The sequence below is a fragment of the Elephantulus edwardii genome, unplaced genomic scaffold (genome assembly GCF_000299155.1).
Source record: "Elephantulus edwardii isolate Elephantulus edwardi_28Jun2011 unplaced genomic scaffold, EleEdw1.0 scaffold00263, whole genome shotgun sequence".
Lineage (NCBI taxonomy): Eukaryota > Metazoa > Chordata > Mammalia > Macroscelidea > Macroscelididae > Elephantulus > Elephantulus edwardii.
This window is the reverse complement of record NW_006400013.1, coordinates 2,137,627-2,157,958: the sequence shown is the minus strand read 5'-3', so window position 1 is coordinate 2,157,958 and position 20,332 is coordinate 2,137,627. Positions and strand designations below refer to the sequence as shown.

At 38.6% G+C, this 20,332-nt stretch overlaps 1 protein-coding gene across 1 annotated transcript in view; it reads left to right on the top strand.

The window, feature by feature from the left end:
• Window positions 1-20,332, top strand: part of HERC1 (HECT and RLD domain containing E3 ubiquitin protein ligase family member 1) — a 185,261-nt gene that overhangs the window by 128,036 nt on the left and 36,893 nt on the right. The window contains exons 47-55 of the mRNA XM_006899631.1: window positions 3,191-3,461; window positions 3,600-3,813; window positions 4,580-4,785; window positions 5,816-5,943; window positions 6,565-6,692; window positions 14,986-15,186; window positions 18,111-18,241; window positions 18,734-18,933; window positions 19,354-19,459. Coding sequence (XP_006899693.1) covers window positions 3,191-3,461; window positions 3,600-3,813; window positions 4,580-4,785; window positions 5,816-5,943; window positions 6,565-6,692; window positions 14,986-15,186; window positions 18,111-18,241; window positions 18,734-18,933; window positions 19,354-19,459 — 1,585 coding nt within the window. The remainder of the gene's footprint in view (window positions 1-3,190; window positions 3,462-3,599; window positions 3,814-4,579; window positions 4,786-5,815; window positions 5,944-6,564; window positions 6,693-14,985; window positions 15,187-18,110; window positions 18,242-18,733; window positions 18,934-19,353; window positions 19,460-20,332) is intronic.

Here is a 20,332-nt window from a genome sequence, read left to right as displayed (position 1 = left end):
TTTTTTTGTGAGTGTACCGTCAAATCAGATCTGACTGGTACAGGAGGAGATTGTCCCTCCTTTTCCCGGCAGAGCATCTGGTGGATTCGAACCGTGAGCCACTGGGATTGTAGTTGCAGCTCCTTGCCACTAGGCCACCAGAGCTCCCCTTGTCAGTCTTTTTCTTGTAATGGCCCTCTAATGTTCTGTCAACTTTAGTTATGCAAGCCATTATGTCTATATCATTGCCAGATGTTTTTACCCAGGCTGTGGGCTTTCTTTTCACTCTATTTGAGAAAGTTTTTAATGCTCACAGGGATTTTATTTTAAGATTATCGTGAGGACTCTTGCCATGTTCAAGCTGTGGAGGGTAATATAAAAATGTCAGGGAGCCAAGAATACCTGAAAGGCATCCATATTTAAGAAATGGTTAAGCTGTGGTCCTTTAAAGGGGGAAAAAAAGAAGTAAAATTTACATAAGATTATATAGTATAGGTTAGCTAAATAAAAACACTAGACAAATCAAGAAAACAGACCAGAAACTGATCTGTAATATAGTCATTACCTTGATTTATGACTGCAGTTGCCCTAAGCAATGGGAAGAAATGACTAGTCTTCCCAGTAACTGGGACTACGTCAGATGATTATTCGTATAGAAGGTGAGGGGAAGAACCTTAGTCCAACCTGTCACACTGTATAAAACAAATAATTCCTAGTAGGATTTAGATGTAAATATGAAAGATAATTCAGCTTCTAGAAGGCAGTATAGAAGAATATATTCTTGGCCTGGGAATAAGCAGATTCGTAAGTCCACAAAAGTCATCTACCATTAGGAAGAAAATTCCCATAACTTTTTTTTTAATTCCTAGAACTTTTATTCAGCAGTAGTCACCATTAGGAAAGTGAAAAAGGCAGGCCACAGGGTAGAAGATAATATTGCTGTTGTTAAGTGCCGTCGAGTCGCAGGCGACTCATAGAGACCCTATGAAGGAGAGTCCTCGACGCTTGGGTGCCTTTCATCTTCTCTCCAGGTTCATAGGGTTCCCGGAGGCAAGCTATTACGGAAGTGGATGCCACTCCTCCTTCCAAGAAGATGATATTAGCAAGGCAAATAACCAAAAGATGATGTAAATGATTTACATGATGTTGTTGTGTACTGGAGAGTCAGAACCGAACCATAGCTGTTGTGTACTGGAGAATCAGAACCAACCCATAGCTGACCCTCTGGTGGGTTTTCAGAAGCATTTAATTGCACAGGAGGTGGTTGCCCTCCTTCTCCCGTGCTTCTGGTGGAGCAGCTAGTAGCCTCGAACTGTGGGCCTTCAGGATTGCAGTGCAGTTTCTTGCCAGTAGCACCCTAGAAAATTTGCATAAGCAATAAGAAAAAGTCAGGTGACCCAAAAGAAAAAGTAAAAATCTTCATTTTAAAAAGTGTTATAAAAAAAAAATTGTTGCACAACAGTGGATCCTTAAACAGCCAATAAACCATGAAAAATTGGTGAAACTTGTTAGTCTTCAGGGAAATGAAAATCAAAGCCACAATGTGAAACTCTTATAACTGACCAGAGGGGCTAAGACTGAAAAGGCTGAAAGGAAAAAAAACAAGCACAAGGAAGTAGGGTAACTGGAACACTGATGGGGAAAAAATAAACTGGTTCAACAGCTTTGGAATGCTGCCTTATAGAGCCATCCAGAGATGAGTGTGTTATGACCTAGCAGTCCAGTGTTGGCCTGTATCTAGCAGAAATGCTTGTCAACATGCACCAAGTGTGACGTACAAGTGTGTTAATGGCAGTATTATCCATAATATCCACAAATTCTAAACCACTTGATTGCCAGCTGTAAAAGGAGTAGCAAACTGTGGTAAATTTCATGTTGTTGTTGTATACCTTTCAGTCAGAACCCATACCTGTCAGAGGCAGTAAATCGCATGAAAGGAGCTTGCTCTTCCTTCTCCCTTGGAGCAGCTGGTAGATTTGAACCATATGCCTTTGGTATTGCAGTGCAAATTCTTACCACTTGGCCACCAGATGAATCAGTTCCTTATAAACACAGTAGTGAGACACTGGTGATTCAGTGAATTTCTCACCTTCCATGGAGGAAATCTGAGTTCACGTCCCATCTGGTGCACCTCATTTATAAGAACTCTCTTTACTTGAAATGTTTTGTTGATGTTGAATAGATTGTCTGCAAGGCTTACCAATCAAGATAGGATAGAAAGAAAGGCCTGGAGACCTATTTGTGAATAGCAGCCATTAAAAATCCTATGGATCACAGCAGTCTGATCCTTGCACAGGACCCAGCATCCTTTCTCTTGGTTGTTTATAGGGCCATCTCATGACTCAGAAGTCACCTTGAACAACAACAAAATGCAAAATCCTCAAGGACTCTCACGAACATAAGGATGAATGAAGGAAGCTAGAAACAAAGATTGCATACTTCCTTCCATCTATATAAAACCTAAACCTGGGAAAAGTAATTTATGGCTAGAAAGCAGGACAGTGATTATTGTGGGGGGCATAATGACTGAGATGCTTCCCAGCATGGGCTTCTCAGGAACTGGTCTTGTTCTGGAGGTGGTTACACAGATTTCTTCAATTTGAAAATTCATGACTGTTGGAACCATTTTTATATTTTACTTTGGTTAAATATATAACTTTTGGTAAAAAATATAACTTACACTCCAAGTATAGACACAATTTACTAAAATCATAGGGACAAAAAAGAGGTCTAGCTGGCGGGTTTTAGCCTGCGTATTATACTTGGCATTTCTTGTGGGAAATGTTAAAAGTCCTCATGGTGTAGTATTATGTGTTGGGCAACTAAACAAAGTCAGAAGCTCAAATTCTCCAGCTGCTCCATCAGAGAAAGATAGTACAGTCTGTCTGTAAAGGCTTCCCAGCCTCAGAAACTTAAGGAGTGCTCCCATGAGTCACAGCCTCCTTGATGGCAGTTGTTAGGTGCCGTTGAGTCGAGTACAACATATAGGGACCCTATGAACACCAGATCTGAATCTGTCCTATCCTGTGCCATCCTCACACTTGCTTACACACTTGATGGTGGTAGGTTTGGTTTTTTTATTTTAAAGGATGATTATGGTGTCCTTTTATCATGATTGTTTCGGTGTGGATCAGAATGTGAGTATCCAGGTGTTCTATTTTGAAATCTGTTTTCTGTACCCATCTATAAAATGTTTTCCTTTTTCTTGCAGTGGCTCCAGTTGCAGCCTGGCTGCTGGTCTTGAGTCTCTGGGGCTGACAGATATCCGAACACTGGTTCGGTTAATGTGTCTGGCTGCAGCAGGGAGAGCTGGCCTCTCCACCAGTCCCTCTGCCATGGCAAGCGCCTCAGAACGCTCACGAGGTGGGCACAGCAAGGCCAGCAAGCCCATTTCTTGCCTGGCATATCTGAGCACAGCAGTGGGTTGCCTAGCATCCAACACCCCAAGTGCTGCAAAACTGCTGGTGCAGTTATGTACCCAGGTAAGCTTGGGCTTGTGCTTTTTCTGTGACATAGCTTATTTCTGACTGGTTCTTGAAGAACCTTTTACAGTAAAACCATCTTTTTGTTCCAAACGTATATGTAAAAAGTAAACCTGTTTGTTCCAATTGCCTCTTCAGAACTTGATTTCTGCTGCAACAGGTGTAAATCTCACCACAGTTGATGATCCAATTCAACGGAAATTTCTACCCAGCTTTCTCCGAGGAATTGCTGAAGAAAATAAACTTGTGACCTCCCCAAACTTCGTTGTAACTCAAGCCCTTGTGGCGTTATTAGCTGACAAAGGGGCCAAACTGAGACCTAACTATGACAAGTCAGAAATTGAAAAGAAAGGTGGGTTTCATATTATTTCAATAGAAAACTTTCTAATCAACTTTGTTCATATTTTGGAAACTATTCTTTGCATTGTTTTATGTGAAAATGGCATGCTTAGATCATAAAAGACTAAATTTATATCATAAAAGAGAAGCACATGAATATATTTTTATTGTACATAGAACCAAATATGAGAAAATATGCTAAATTAGTCTTGTTGTAGATTGTATCTGAGCCCCCATAGATAATAATCCTGGTAGGTTGTTGTAGGAACGTTTAGATAAAGTAAGTGGAACACTCGGAAGGGCCTGCTTACTTACTGCTGCCTACCCTCCTCTTCATCAGGACCATTTGGCCCAGAGAGATGGACGTTTGCATCCATCAGCATAGTCCCTTGCAAGATCCCTTTTGAGCTGCAGAAGCCAAACTCGTGTTCTTAAGGGCATACTGCTACTTTTCTTGGCCACAAATGACATTCTGCTGCATAACCAATTTATTGTGTTCTTAGAGTGAAAATCTGTTGATTGATATATGTAAAATGTGCATTTACAGTGAATCCAATTATAGAATTTGATGTCAGATGAATGCATTATATCTTGTGTGTGTGTTTTAGTGAATGTTTGCTTGTAAAAGTGCTAATTTTTTTTTTTAAAAAATGGGAGTTAACCCATTTTTGTTTGTTCACCACCACCAACTCTTACCTGGGCATCATTTCATTGTTTTGTTTAAGCAGGTTTAATTGCCCAATTGTATGCCCATCCTTCCTATGATCCTTCTGCTGTAGGCCCTCTGGAGCTGGCTAATGCCCTGGCAGCCTGCTGCCTCTCCTCTAGGCTGTCCTCACAGCATAGGCAATGGGCTGCTCAGCAGCTCGTGCGCACTCTCGCAGCACATGACCGAGACAACCAAACTACTCCACAAACTCTCGCTGATATGGGAGGAGATCTCAGAAAATGCTCCTTTATCAAGTTGGAGGCGCATCAGAACAGGGTATGTATTCTGATTCTATGTGTGTTAATCGCCTTATTAAGATCAAAGAGTGCTTGCCTTTAGGTCTGTCAGTCTTTCTTGTTCTGACTCAATTACCAAGATTCACTGGTAATTAACCAGTTATCTTCTGTTTGCTGGATTAACAGAATAGTATACAAATGGGCAAGTGAGAAATAGTATACAAGTGGGAAGATAAGAAAAGTAAAGGGGTCGCTTCACCAAAGGTAAGGGTTTATACAGGCAAAAGCAAGATATATGGGCCTCATTACTATACTCTGGACCTCTAAACCATGACAGGGCAGATTAGGAAGCAAAGAGTAGCCTCTGTAACATCACACTATTAAAATCACTTAGTCTGTTATTCCCTTAATAGAACTCAAAATATATTAATGTATTTTAACATACTTGGCTTAACTTATTAAAATTCTAACAGGTGTCGGTTAAAAGGATTTAGCTCTATTACTTTCAAGTTATTCTTCCAATAAATATATACTGTGTTCTTCTGATGTACAGATAAATAATTGAAAGTGGAGGGAAGAGAATCCAGAAACTTGGACCACATTTTACCTTAAAATTAAGTTCGCTTCAGAAAGGAACCTTTGATTCTAATTTTGGAGACTGGTTAGGCTTGTAAGCTCCAGGAAATGGATACAGATAGAAGGAAGTTCCATTTATAAATTACTAAGGAAATAATTAATATTTCTGCACAGAGAGCTAGCTTGAACTAGGTAAATTATTTCTGACCAAAGATCCTTTTCAAAATGGCATGTATTCAATTCATTTTATAAACCTTCTTTCTGGAATAATTAAGAGTGCCATGAATTTTTTTTTAAAAATCCCACCACGCAGATAGAAATATACTTAGAAGACAGTAGAAAATGAGATTGTGTGCATTGCATCATAATATGGATACTTTTCTTTTACATATCTGTAGTACTTTTTTAATTTCAATATGATAGTTTTGGAGTCTGACTTAAGCCTTTAAATCAAAGCTTGTTTAAATATTACTGACACTTTTCAATTTTTCTAGGTCATGACATGTGTTTGGTGTAATAAAAAAGGTCTCTTGGCTACCAGTGGCAATGATGGCACCATCCGCGTATGGAATGTCACCAAGAAGCAGTATTCACTGCAGCAAACCTGTGTATTCAACAGATTGTGAGTGCTGACATTAGCTCATGCATGTGATATTTAGAGTCAGAAAATCCCAAATATGAATTGTCACTAAAATGTTTTAAAGTAGAATTATGGTAGCTTCAATTTTTAAAGGATGTTGTACTATTCAGGATACTGTTATTTAAAATATTGTATTACTGTTCAGTGTGTATTATTCAGAATTAAATCAGTATTCACTAAGATGTTCTGTTAACCTAGCAAACAGGCTAATTTTTCTTCAGTATTAAAAGGCTGTTTAAAAAGGCGAATTACATTGCTTTGTCATAATGTTGCATTCTTTATTTCATAGTCAGCTGAAGGTCATCCTTTTCTGAGGAATTACTAGAAACTAAGTGAACAGAAATCAGTATGCTGCAATAATATTAGCATGTGTAATCCATATAAATCAGAATGCTTTTGTTGACAGAATATATTACAGTAAATGATGATGAACAGTCTGAGAATCATATTTTTCATGTTTTCAAGTTTTTGTATTGTAAGATTACTGTTCGGTAGTCTATAAGAAACCCTCATTTTAAGATTTGGATTTTAAAAAAATTGGATTTTGTTTTCTTTTGAATGTTAGGGATTAGAGTGTTAAATGTATATATTTTTATATTTTAGGGAAGGGGATGCCGAGGAAAGCCTGGGGTCACCCAGTGATCCAAGTTTCTCACCTGTTTCCTGGAGTATCAGTGGCAAATATCTAGCTGGGGCTTTGGAAAAGATGGTGAATATCTGGCAAGTTAATGGTAAGATTGAAGTAAATACTTTCAAACTACTGTTTTTTTATTATTTTAACAAAACAAGGTAATGGGCGGCAAAGTATTTTATAAAGCAATGCATGGGAATGACTGAAACACAATGTGAATGAAGGATAGAGTGAAACAAAATGCATACTTCGTAAGCAAACCAATATATAATAAAAAAAATTTACAAATCTACGGAAAGGTTGAGTTTTCATTCATTCATTGTTAAAAGTTTTAGTCCCTCCCCAGTCTACTTTGCAATGCACCTCCTGTTCTAGATTGTTAATTGTCATATGTATAGTGCCTAATCATACATTTCTCTTAAGCAGCTCTTCCTCTTGTCTGTTCCAATGCAGTATTCTTTATCTGTCCACTCTTTTTGTATTCTCTCCCACCCCCACCCCATCAGTCTTGTTTTATAAAAATACTCTTTACAGTATTTGTCCTTTGTGACTGAGCTATTTCACTCAGCATAATATCTTCCAGGCTCACCCATTGTGCAGTGTTTTATAGTTTGTTGTTTTTTTATTGCTGTGTAATATTCCGTTGTGTGAATCTACCGCAGTTTTTCTATCCATTGATTTGTTGATTGGCAGTTGGACTGCTTCCATCTCTTTGGTATTGTGAATAATGCAGGAGTAAACATGAATGTATTAAAATACTCACAAACTATTGAAAGTACTTATGTTTTCTTTTTTCAACCATGATTTGAGTGAAAATTTATAAAATAAATTAATTTTTCATTCAACCATTCATACACATTTTGTTCTATACCATTATTTTTTAATGTCTATATTGTAATTTCACTTCTCCCACTTTCTCCCTATAATTCTGGTTTCCATTAATTTGGCTCTGTGTACTCCTTCCATCTTCTTTTGATACATCCTGGATCAGTCAACATTCTAGCTTTAAGTATTGCCACCTGTGGCTTAAATTTCTTTTTCAACTCCTTCAGCTTAAGAAACGCTGAGTGAGTCCGGCCCTTTTGATTTTCTGACTCCAGCTCTCTGCATATTTCATTATAGTATCTGGCTTTGTCATCCCGAGCAGCTTTTGAAATTTTCTGTTCAGGTCTTTGATTTCTTGATTTCTTCCTTTAGCTTTGGCTTCTCGGCGCTCTAATGGAATACTCAGAGTCTCATCTGACATCCATCTTGGTCTTTTCTTTTTCGTCAGCCTTTAATGACCTTTTGCATTCTTCATGGATGATTTTCTTGATATCCTCCCAGAGCTCATTTGGTCTACACTCATTGGTGCTTAAGGCCTCAAACCTGTTCCTGAGATGGTCTTGAAATTCGAGTGGGACATACTTAAGGTCAAATCTTGGTTCCCGTGGACTTGACTTAATTTTCCTCAGCTTGAGCTTGAACTTGCATATGAGTAGTTGGTGGTCTGTCCCACAATCAGCACCTGGCCTGCTTTGAGCTTCTCCAGCAAATCTTTCCACAAATGTAATCGATTTGATTCCTATGCATACCATCAGGTGAGATCCATGTGTATAGCCTACATTTATGTTTCTTATAAAAGGTATTTGCAATGAATAGATAATTGAATGTGCAGAACTCTATCATTCTATCTCCATCCTCATTTCTCTCACCAAGCCCGTGTTTTCTAGCTACTGATCCTTCTTCCTTGTTCCCAACTTTTGCGTTCCAGTTGCCCATTATTATTAATGCATCTTGATTGCATATTTGATCAGTTTCTGACTGCAAAAGTTGGTAGAAATCTTCTATTTCCTCTTCTTTGGCTTTAGTTGGTGAATATATTTTAATGATAGTGGTATTCACTAGACTTTCTTGTATGCGGATGGATATTATCCTGTTGCTCACCACATTGTATTTCAGGATAGATCTAGAAATGACTTTTTTAATTATGAAACCAACCCAATTTTTTCTCACCTTTTCATCCCCGGCATAGTAAATCATATGATCATCTGATTCAAAATGTCCCATGCTAAGCCATCTCATTTTGCCAATACCTCATATGTCAATATTTATGCGTTCCATTTCTTTCTTAACAATGTCCAATTTTCCTACATTCGTGCTTCTCACATTCCATGTTCCAGTCACTAGTGTCTCCTTACAGCTGTTCCTCTTTCTCCGTGTTTCTGTTTCTAAGATCTCAGTTTCAGTTGTCATGTCTGTTAGTCCAAATGATAGTCTGAAGTGTGCTCTATTGTACATAGAGTTTTCAAAGGCCAGAGGAATTTCATGAAATAACATATGAGCCTACGGTGATGAAGGAGGAAGTTCAAGTTGCTATGAAGGAATTGGCAAAAAACAAGGCTCCAGTTGACAGCATACCAATTGATTTCAACAAACAGATGCTGCCCTGGATGTGCTCACTAAGTTGTCCCAGGAAATCTGGAGGATAGCCAGCTGGCCAATTGACTGGAAGAGATCAATATTTGTTCCCATTCCAAAGAAAGGTGACCCAACAGAGTGTGGAAATTATCGAACAATATCATTGATACCACGTGCAAGCAAGATTTTGCTGAAAATTATCCAAAAACATTTGGAACAATATGTCAACAGAGAACTGCCAGATGTACAGGCTGAATTTAGAAGAGGTCGTGGTACTAGGGATATTATAACTAATGTTAGATGGATCTTGGCAGAAAACAGAGAATAGCAGAAGAATGTCTATCTGTGCTTCGTTGACTATACAAAGACTTTTGACTGTGTGGATCACAAGCTATGGCTGACTCTGAGAAGAATGGGACTCCTAGAACATTTGATTGGGCTAATGCTAAACCTATACTTGGACAAAGAGGCAGTCGTCAGAACAGAGCAGGGAGACACCGGATGGTTCAAAATCAAGAAAGGGGTCTGTCAGGAATGTATTTTGTCTCCATACCTTTTCAAGCTGTATGCGGAATAGATCATCCGAGACGCAGGGCTGTACAAGAAGGAATGTGGCATCAGGATTGGCGGAAGAATCGTCAACAACCTGCATTATGCAGAAGACACAACCCTGCTTGCTTAAACTGAGGAGGACTTAAAGCGCTTGTTGCAGAAGGCCAAGGACTGCAGTCTTCAATATGGATTGAAGCTCAACATCAAGAAAACAAAGATTTTCACCACTGGGCTAATTGGCAGCATCAGTATGGATGGTGACGAGATTGAGATAGTTAACAGTTTTAGTTTGCTTGGTTCCACAGTCAACACTCTTGGTAACAGCAGCCAGGAAATCAGGAGACTAATTGCATTGGGAAAGTCAACTGTGACTAAAGATTACTAAAAGAGCTATGACATCAGGCAGGAGACTAAGGTGCGCCCGATCCAGACTATAGTATTTGCAATTACGTGCTGTGCATCAGAGAGTTGGACAGTGAATAGGGATGACAGAAAGAGAATTGATGCCTTTGAGCTGTGGTGCTGGAGAAGAGTGTTGAATATACCATGTACTGCTAGGAGAACAAACAGGTTTGTCCTGGAGAGGGTGAAGCCAGAATGTTCCTTGGAGTCAAGGATTCTGAGACTTCATCTGACATACTTTGGGCATGTTGCAAGGAGGGATGGTCCTTGGAGAGGGACATCATGTTTGGCAGAGTGGAGGGATGGCGCAGGAGAGGAAGACCCTCCTTGATATGGATCGATTCTGTGAGTGGAGTGGTGGGAATGAGTGTGTTTGAGATGGCTAGGTTGGCACAGGATAGAACGTTTAGGCTCTTGTACATAGGGTTGCTATGAGTCGCAAGCAGCAACAACAACAACACTAATTTGAAGGTACTTTTCAAACTGTCATTTGCTCAGCCTTTCTCTTAGCCATCTAACTACCAACCATGACTTCTTTTCCCCTTAAAACTCACAAGCTATTTAAAAAACTGTGGATATCCAGGCTTAGTGTGGTTTAGAATAGTGAAGAAATGCTAATTTTCTAACTTTAACTCTGATAAAGTTACCTGGTACTTATTGTTGTTATGTACCATCGAGTTGCCTGTAACCCATAGTGACCCTAAACCCTGTACAAGAGCCCTAAACCCTGCTCTCTATCCTGTATCTTACTGTCTCTGACACACCTACCCTCATTACCCCAGTCACTGAATCAGTCCATAACCCGGCAGTAGTAAGCTAAAAATTTTCATAGGAAAGGAGAAAAGAAGACATTTAAATAACAAACAGACACATTCAGAAATGCTCAAGATCATTAGCTGCTCTTGTTGGTAGGTGCTATCAAGTCAAACTCATAGTGACTCTATGAACAATAAATCAGCACCTTGTTCTGTCTTGCACCATCTTCATTATCCCTGCCATGCTCAAGATTATTGTGGTCACTTTGTCAGTCCATCTTGTTGAGGGTCGTCCTTGCTTTCTCTGTCCCTCCACTTTTCTCAACATGATATCTTTTTCTAAGGACTGGCTACTCATGACAGCATGCCCAAAGTTTGTGAGACAAAGATTTACAATCCTTGCTTCTGAAGAGCACTCTGGTTATGCTTCCTCCAAGACACTTTTTTTTTCTGTCTATGGTATATTCAGTACTCTTTGTCATCACAATTCAGAAGCTTCAGTCTTTCTTAGTCATTGTCCAACTTTCGTATACATAGGAAGCAATTGAAAATGCCTTGGTTTGCGTCAGATATACCTTAGTCTTTAATCTGACAGCCTTGATTAGCAGCTGACATCCTTGCTTTTTGGCACTTTGGAGAGATCCTTTTCCCTGTGCAGTACATCATTAGCTTTAAAGACTTGCAAATAAAGCAACCAGTCAGGTAGCACATTAGTAGCAGTTGTTGTTGTTGTGTGCCATAGGTGACCCCTGTCCCCCCATCCGGTTTTCAGAGGCAGTAAATCGCAGGGGAGGAGATTGCCTGTCAGTGTGGTAGAATTGAATGATGTGGCTTTTGATTATAGGGCAGTTTCTTACCTCTAAGCCACCAGAGCTCCTTTCAGTTAGAGACATGCAAATCAAAACAAGGATATCACCTCACCCCAGCAACCATAGCAAAGTTTAGTAGGACAGTAAACAACAAATGCTGACTAGGGTGTGAGGAGATTGGAATCCTCTTATCCTGCTGGCAGAAATGTAAATTGATAGATACAACCGCTGCTGAAGGTAGAGTTTCCTTAAAAGGTTGAAAAGATAACTATTTGAACCAGCAATCTCACTACTAGGTATATGCCCTAAAGAAATAAAAAGTGCAACTTGAGCTACATATGCACACCTGTGTTTATCACAGGATTATTTACAACTAAATAATGGAAATAACTCAAATGTCCATCAACAGAGGAAAGGCTAAAGAACCCACAGCACAGTCGCAAATCAGAATCTTGGGCAACTAAAGAAGTCAGGAAACACAGCAGAGCATGTGTTTTGCTGAATTACATACGCTGAGTGATAGAAGTCAGGCACAGAAAGACTATATCTTGTATAATAAAAAGGAGCTCTGGTGGCCCTGTGATAAAATGCTTTGCTTCAGTCCTAAAGGCATGCATTTCAAATCCACCACCTGCTCCACAGGAAAAAGATGAGCGGTCTCCTCCCATGAAATTTTACTGCCTCTCAAAATGCACTCAAGGGTCAGCTGTGTGTCGGTTCTGACTTGATGGCACAGAACAACAAAAGCAACAGTATAAAAAGCTAAGGGAAGATTTACACATGGAATTCCTGGATAATTTCCAAGATTGAAAAGGGAGAAAGTAAAACTTGATAAATAGATAGTAAATACTTATGAAATTGAATAAATGGACAGGCAATAATAAATTAAGCAAGTATTGTAATGTTATAAACAAAATATGTATGGATAATGAATGAAAAACCTTTATGGTTTGTAACCTTTCACTCAAATCACAGTAAAATAAAAAGAAAAATATTTTTGTATACTGCTGACCGTTCAGGTTAGAGTTTGAGGAAAACTAGTGGTCACTGAATTTTAACTGTGTAGTCTTTTGAATTCCTTTAAATATTTATATGAATTTTGTTTCCTAGATGTAACTATTTTTATTTATATTAGAAAATTAAAAAGAAAAAAGTCTTTGTTAATGTCTTGGACAGTAGCTAACCTTAAGTATAAATTTTTTGTGTTAATACGGTTTTCAGTAGCTATTGGGAAAGGATGTAAATGTGTGGCATTTGTACAGTGTTTTTCTTTATTTTCTCTCTAAAGTTCTCCTTTAGTAGTATTAATACTGGGGGGGAAAGCCTATTAATTTGACAGTTATAGATAAAAATATAAAGAAGAATCCTAAGTTCTCAGAGCAAGAAAGTAGTACATGGTTCTAAATCATGAAAGGACTATATCAGGAATGTGACCTATCTCCATACCTTTTCAATTTATATGCGAAATAAATCATTCTGGAGGCTGGGAGGAGGAATGTGGCGTCAAGATTGGAAGAAGATGCAAATCAAAACAAGTATGAGATATCATCTCACCCCAGTAAGAATAGCAAAATATAACAGAACAGCAAACATCAAATGCTGGTGAGGTTGTGGAGAAATTGGAACCGTTATTCACTGCTGGTGGGAGTGTAAAATGGTGCAACCACTATGGAAGGCTGTGTGGTGCTTTCCAAGAAAGTTGCAAATCGAAATACCATTTGACCCAGCAATCCCACTGCTGGGAATTTACCCTAAAGAAACCATAACTGCCACCCAAGCAGATATATGTACACCCATGTTTATTGCGGCTTTGTTCACAATAGCAAAGAGCTGAAAATAATCCAAGTGCCCATCAAGAAACAAATGGATAGAGAAGCTCTGATATATTCACACAATGGAATATGGCATTGAAAAACAAGGAACTCATGAAATATGCAAAATGGATGACCCTGGAGGACATTATGCTGAGTGACATATCTCAGTCACAAAAGGACAAATATTGCATAGGGCCACTGTTGTAAAACGGGACTGACATCGGGCTTGAGGGAAGACAGCAAAGGAGGGGAGGAATGATGTATATTGCCTTGAAACAGATGAGGGAGAGATCTGTTTAAAAGCGATATATGAATAGTTATTACTGTCATCACAGAAATCCAGAATAAAGGCTGCATAGTGGAGTGAACTTGGGGGGAGGGATTGCATAACAATGAAAGAGTTTTTCTTTTCAAGGAGAAGTCCAGAATAGAGGCTGCATAGTGGAGTGAACTTGGGGGGAGAGATTGATTGCATAACAGTGAAAGAGTTTTTCTTTTCAAGGAGAAGAGTGATTTGGGGAGTGGGGGTGGGCAGGGAGAAAAGTGCAACAATGAATGACTGGAAACTCTAAGTCTCTGTAAACTCTCATTAAAATTAATAAATTTTTAAAAATTAAAAAACTAGGAAAAGAAAGATTGGAGGAAGACTCATCAACAACCTGCATTATACAGATGACTCAACCTTGCTTGCTGAAACCAAAAGCCTGAAGTATTTGCTGCAGAGGATCTAGGACTATAGTCTTCATTATGGATTAAAGCTCAATATCAAGAAAAAGAAGATTCTCACCACTAGGCCAATTGGCAGCATCGTTATAAATGGAGAGGAGATTGAGATTGTTAACAATTTCAGTTTGCTCAGCTCCATAATCAACACTTTGGAACCAGCAGTCAGATAATCAAAAGACAAATTCAGTTAGGAAAATTTGCTGTTCAGGAACCCCTCCAGAGGGGTGTCAACAGTGTCAGTTTAAAGACTAAGATGCACCTGATCCAGGCCATGATCTTCACAATTACCTGTTAGCATCAGAGAGCTGGACAATGACCAAAGATAATAGAAGAATTGATGCCTCATGTTGTGCTGGAGAAGAGTATTAAACATACTGTGGATTGCCAAGAGAACAGGTCTGTCTTGGAGAGGGTGAAGCTGACCTGTTCCTTGGAGGCAAGGATTTTGAGACTCAATGTCACATACTTAGGGCATGTTGCCAGGAAAGACCAGTCCTTGGAGAAGGATATCATGAGATGGATTGACACAGTATCTGGGGTAAAGACAGTAGGTGTGTCAGAGACAGTGAGATTGGCCTAGGATAGAGCGGGGTTCAGAGCTGTTGTGCATAGGGTCGCTATGGGTCATGTTTGACTTGATGGCACATAACAATAACAACAATAGGCTCTGGTGGCCTAGTGATAAGAAGCTGAACTGCAATCCCAAAGGCACATGGGTGGAGAAGGATGAGCAGTCTCTTCCTGTGAAATTTACCGCCTCTGAAAACCCACTAGAAGTTCAGCTGTGGGTTGTTTCTGACTCACCAGTGAACAAGAAAAACATTATTAAATTGGGAACTTCTTTGCACATCTATGGGAACTGGTGAATGTTTATTTTTCTTTTTACTGTGTTTGAGAGTAATGTAACAACTAGTTAATATTCTCTCTCCACTTAGGAGGAAAAGGATTAGTAGATATTCAGCCTCATTGGGTATCAGCCCTGGCTTGGCCAGAAGAGGGTCCGGCTGCAGCCTGGTCAGGAGAGTCTCCCGAGTTGTTGTTGGTGGGACGGATGGACGGCTCTCTAGGACTTATTGAGGTTGTTGATGTGTCCACCATGCACCGTCGAGAGCTGGATCATTGCTATCGAAAGGATGGTAAGTGATGGTTTAAGAAACAGACCCCACTAACCTCCAGCGCCAACCATTACATACTTAGATTTTTGGCACTTAGTTTTTTAAAATGCTGAGTGAATATTGCTTTCAGCTTTATTTTCTAGATTGTCTGGTGGCATTTTATTTCAGTTATTTTCTAAATTGAAAGAGATTTCTCTCCCAAGCCCCACAATCTGTTGCTGCCAAAATGAGATTTAATAGCATGACATGTTGGTCATTCATCTTCAGTGAAGGTGATTTGACATTTAGAGCAGGTTCCACGTTTCCTCTAAAGATTAGGAATGTCAAAAAGAAGGACAATAAAAATTATTAGTAGCAATGAAATTGTTAACCAGTGGGTAAAATAAAGGAAATTAGGAGGACCAAGAGGGAGAATTTCTTGTGTGGCAAGAGGTAAATAAAAAGTAATCTCTCTTCATTCATTTTTTCACTGTCCCTTTCCTGTAGGTCAGCATCTCTCTTTTTTTTTTCTTTTCATTTGTTAATTTTTATTAATTTTAATAAAAATTTACAGAGACTTTGGATTTCCATTCATTCATTGTTGCATTTTTCTCCCTGCCCAACCTCCCCCACAGTTCACTCTTTTCTCTTTGAAAAGTAAAAGAAAAATTCTTTCATTGTTACACAGTCCCTTCTCCCACATCCACTCCACTATGCAGCCTTCGTTCTGGACTCCTGTCATGACAGTAATACCTAATCATATGTCCCTTTTAAACAGTTCTCTCCCTCATCTGTTTAAATGCAGTATACATAATTTATCCCATCTTTCTCAGTCTCCCCCTAACCCCGATGTCAGTCTCATTTTACAGCAGTGGCACTTTGCAATATTTGTCCTTTTGTAACTGAGATATTTCACTCAGCATAATGTCCTCCAGGGTCACTCATTTTTAATAATATTTTATTAGTTCCTTGTTTTTTAATACAGCTTAGTATTCCATTGTGTGAATATACTAGAGCTTCTCTATCCATTCATTTGTTGATTGGCACTTAGGTTGTTTCAAACTCTTTGCTATTGTGAACAAAGCTGCAATAAACATGGGTGTGCATTAGGTCAGCATCTTATTAAAAAATTTGTGTTATATAATTTTGAAGAGTAAGATAATCGTAGTCTTCAGTTTTCTAGTACTGGCTCTGCTAATAGAACAGAATAGGTTTGTTAAATTATTTTTTAGATTTTTTTCAATAAATAATAGCTTCATATTGTAAAACAAAAATTAAAACATTTAAACAGTGAAAAGGCTTTCTTTACTGACTCCACCTCTGATAAGTACTACTTTGAAAAAATGTTTTTAGTTTTCCAGTGGTATGGGGGATTTTTTCTCCCCATAGGAAAAAAAAAAGGTTGTGGGGTTTTTTTATCTCCATTGGTATATATTTTTAAGCAAGTAAGAATATCGATTTTTAGAGTAGAACTTTTTTTTTTTATAAAATGTGGAAATCCTTTGTATCGGGAGTATTACACACAAGCAGAAAGGACAGCTGGTTTTCTATCAATGACTTATTTCAATTATTAGTACATGGTAGATTCTTGCTCAGAAGCAGCTTGATGCAGTGACCTGAAAAGAAATTAAATTTGGTCTGAGCTCTGGTTAGCTGTGCTACTAACCCAAAGGCACATGGTTCGTATCTACCAGTTGCTCCACAGGAGAAAGATGGGCATTTTTTCCTCCTATGCAATTTACAGACTCTGAAAACCCACTGAAGGGTCAGCTATGAGTTGGTTCCAACTCAGTAGTGCTCAACAACAAAACAATCTTTCAATAATAACCTAAAAAAAAGGCAAAAGATGACAGTCTTTAAGACTTATAATAAGCACTTTAAAACAGTTTATATGAGTTTGACACTTCTTCAAAAGTTATACATAGAATTTCCGTTCTCCTCCTCCTCCTATGGTTGCTGCTAAGTTGAGCCCAACTCATGGTGGCCTCACATGTGTCAGTGGCTGCATCTTCACTAGGAGGTTGCCAGACTTTTCTGAAGCTGTTCCAGTCCTACGTGTGGATTGAGAGAAGGAATGCAATTGTTATTGCAGCATTATTCATAATAGCCAGGGGATGGAAACAGCCTAAATGTTTATTATTTATTAGCAAGTGAATTGATAAAATGGCAAATGCATACAAAGGACTATTTATTACTCAGTTACATAGAGAAATGCTACAGTATGAATCAACTTTGAAAACAGCATGCTGTGGTAAATAAGTCAATGACAAAAGGAAAAACAATATATAATTTCATTTATATGAAAGCTCTAGAATAAGCAAGTATATAGAAACTTTGCGCTGGTGGCCAAGTGATAAGCAGCACAAAGGCACACAGTTCAAATACACTAGTTGCTCCCTGGGGGAAAGATGGACAGTCTCCTGTGTGATTTACTGCCTCTGAAAACCCATTGAAGAGTCCACTGTGAGTCACTTCTGACTTGATGACACATAAGAACAATAATATATACATAGGATCGCACAATTTGATGTGTATGAACTTTGTATTTAAACCAGTACAAAATAAAAAAAATAATAATAATAATACAGAAACCAAATGAGTTAGAATCAACTTGACAACAACAGTTGGTGGTTTTTTGGTTCTTCTTTACTAGAGGTAATTGCTTATTTGGCCCTGAATTTCTGTTTAGGGGGATGGAAAACTTGGAAATGGACAATAGACTGTGGTAATAGTTGTACAACAAGATGAATTAATGTCACTGAATTATTTGGTAACAAATAAACTGGCAAGTATTTTGTTATGTGAATTTTAACCACAATTGGGAGGAAAAAAATAGATGAACTCTTTACTGGAAGTCATTTGGAAAGTTCACATTTGTGGTTTTAATAGCATGTACTGGCTTCCAGGCTCTCCGTCTTTCAAGTTTCAGTGAGGATTAAGTGTCTCCTCTTCTTTTTATTGGTTAGTGTCAGTAACTTGCATTGCTTGGTTCAGTGAAGACAGACCATTTGCAGTGGGGTATTTTGATGGAAAATTGTTACTGGGAACAAAGGAGCCACTGGAGAAAGGAGGCATCATTCTTATTGATGCACATAAGGTAAAGCAGCTTTGCTAGATGGTCCCCCTTTTTACTATTTTGCTAATAACGAATAAAAACTTAATGCTTGTTTCATTTAAAATCATCTACTGTAACCAAGAGTTGCCAATTAAATGTTCACAGGACCATATAGACAAATGGCATAACTTAATAAAATGTACAAATGCTAATAATGACAAATAAGCACATCTTATCTGAATCATAATTTCATAACTCATTCCTTCAACTAACATTTATCCAGCTTTAACTGCAGTGGGTGTGTATAATACAGCATACATTGCAGACTAAATGAAAGGATAAATTGGTGTAGTGATAGAGTGTGACATGACAGTCTCTATAATTTATATAAAATACTGACCTTATGTACTCAGATTAACTGAGTAGTAAAAGTATTAGTTTTAAAGGCTTATTTTTAACCTATTTAATTGTTGAAGGCACCATGAAAAAAAGCATTATTCTGATTTCTTTCCCCGCTCCCTCTTCTGTTTTAAGGATACCCTTATTAGTATGAAATGGGACCCATCAGGTCACATCCTTCTAACATGTGCCAAGGAAGAAAATGTGAAACTCTGGGGACCTGTTTCAGGGTGCTGGCGCTGTCTCCGTTCCCTCTGCCATCCATCTATTGTAAATGGGATTGCTTGGTGCAGCCTCCCAGGGAAGGGAGCCAAGTTACAGTTACTGATGGCTACGTATGTTATCAATTTGTGTGTATGAATGTGTTTGTGTCTTTATTTTTATATTAATATAGATTATTACTTCCATTAAATGTGACTGTGTGCTAGTCTTGCACAATCTATTACCATGTAGGGCATTACGATGAGTAAATAGCATATGACCTTCTCAGAGAGGAGGAGAGCAACTCCCGTGTGAAACGCAGTATGTGATCTCCTGACTCAGAGGGGATTTTAGAATAGTGGCCCCACTTATTAAAGAGTATACTTATTACTTGTGAAAGAATATACATCTCTATGACAAATACATTTAGAACTAATTTTGTATAGTGTATCAGATCTTAATTGTGTGCTGTTTGAAAATATTTTTGTTTGCATCAGTATATTGATAAGTTTTGGTTTTATATGTGTCTATTTTTCTTTTCTTTCCTCACTAAGTGGCTGCCAGAGTGGCTTAGTTTGTGTGTGGCGTGTTCCACAGGATATCACACAAACCAATGTGACGAGTTCAGAAGGATGGTGGGATCAAGAGTCAAGCTGCCAGGTGAGTGTTCTGGTGTGTTCCAGGAGCCCAGAACCAAATGTGTGTATGGCATCAAAGTGTAACACCCCCTAGATTACTAAGACCCATTAGGGATTTGTAAATATTTTTCATACTTCGTGAGCACTCTGAATTTTTTAAATAAGTCACACACCATAATTGCTTTATTAATGCAAGAGAGTCAGTAAAAATTAACTGGCAATTATAATGGTAATGGATACAATCAACATTATCTTAGGCTGGGTTCCCTAGAGAGGTAAAACCCAGGAAGCTTAGATATAGTTCAGAGAAAAGGATATTTGTGCTTGTAGAGGCTGGCAGTCACAGGACTGGGGCCACACTTCAAGAGAGGAGCATCCGGGAAGGCCAGTGACTCCAGTCATTGGACAAGCAGGCAGGGGGGTCCCAGATTGCTGACTTTGGAGACTGCCAGCTTCAGAGGCCAATTAGTCCAAAGTTGACAAGCTTTGGAGGTCATGAACTAGAGAGTCAGATGTATCGGACAAGCTCCCTAGTTTCTCCAGAGAGTCCACACATATATTCAGTGCAAGCCACATTTCTAATCCCACTTTATTAACATCTAGAAGTTAGAATTTATAGCATGTAACTACGTTATACTGGGGGTCATGGTTACTTTAACACACAGTATTAACCGCCACAAACGCCATAAGGGATCAATCTTCCCTAAATTCAGTCTTTGGTTGAGTAGCATAGGAACACTGTGGGAACAATCCTTCTCCAAAATATTCTGATAACAGAAATTCCATCAGTGATGAATGAATCATTTACCATAAACAGATAATCACAGGACTGTCTAGTAGATGAAGGCAGATAATTATATGGAAGGTATAAGGTTGTTGTTGTTGTTGTTGTTGT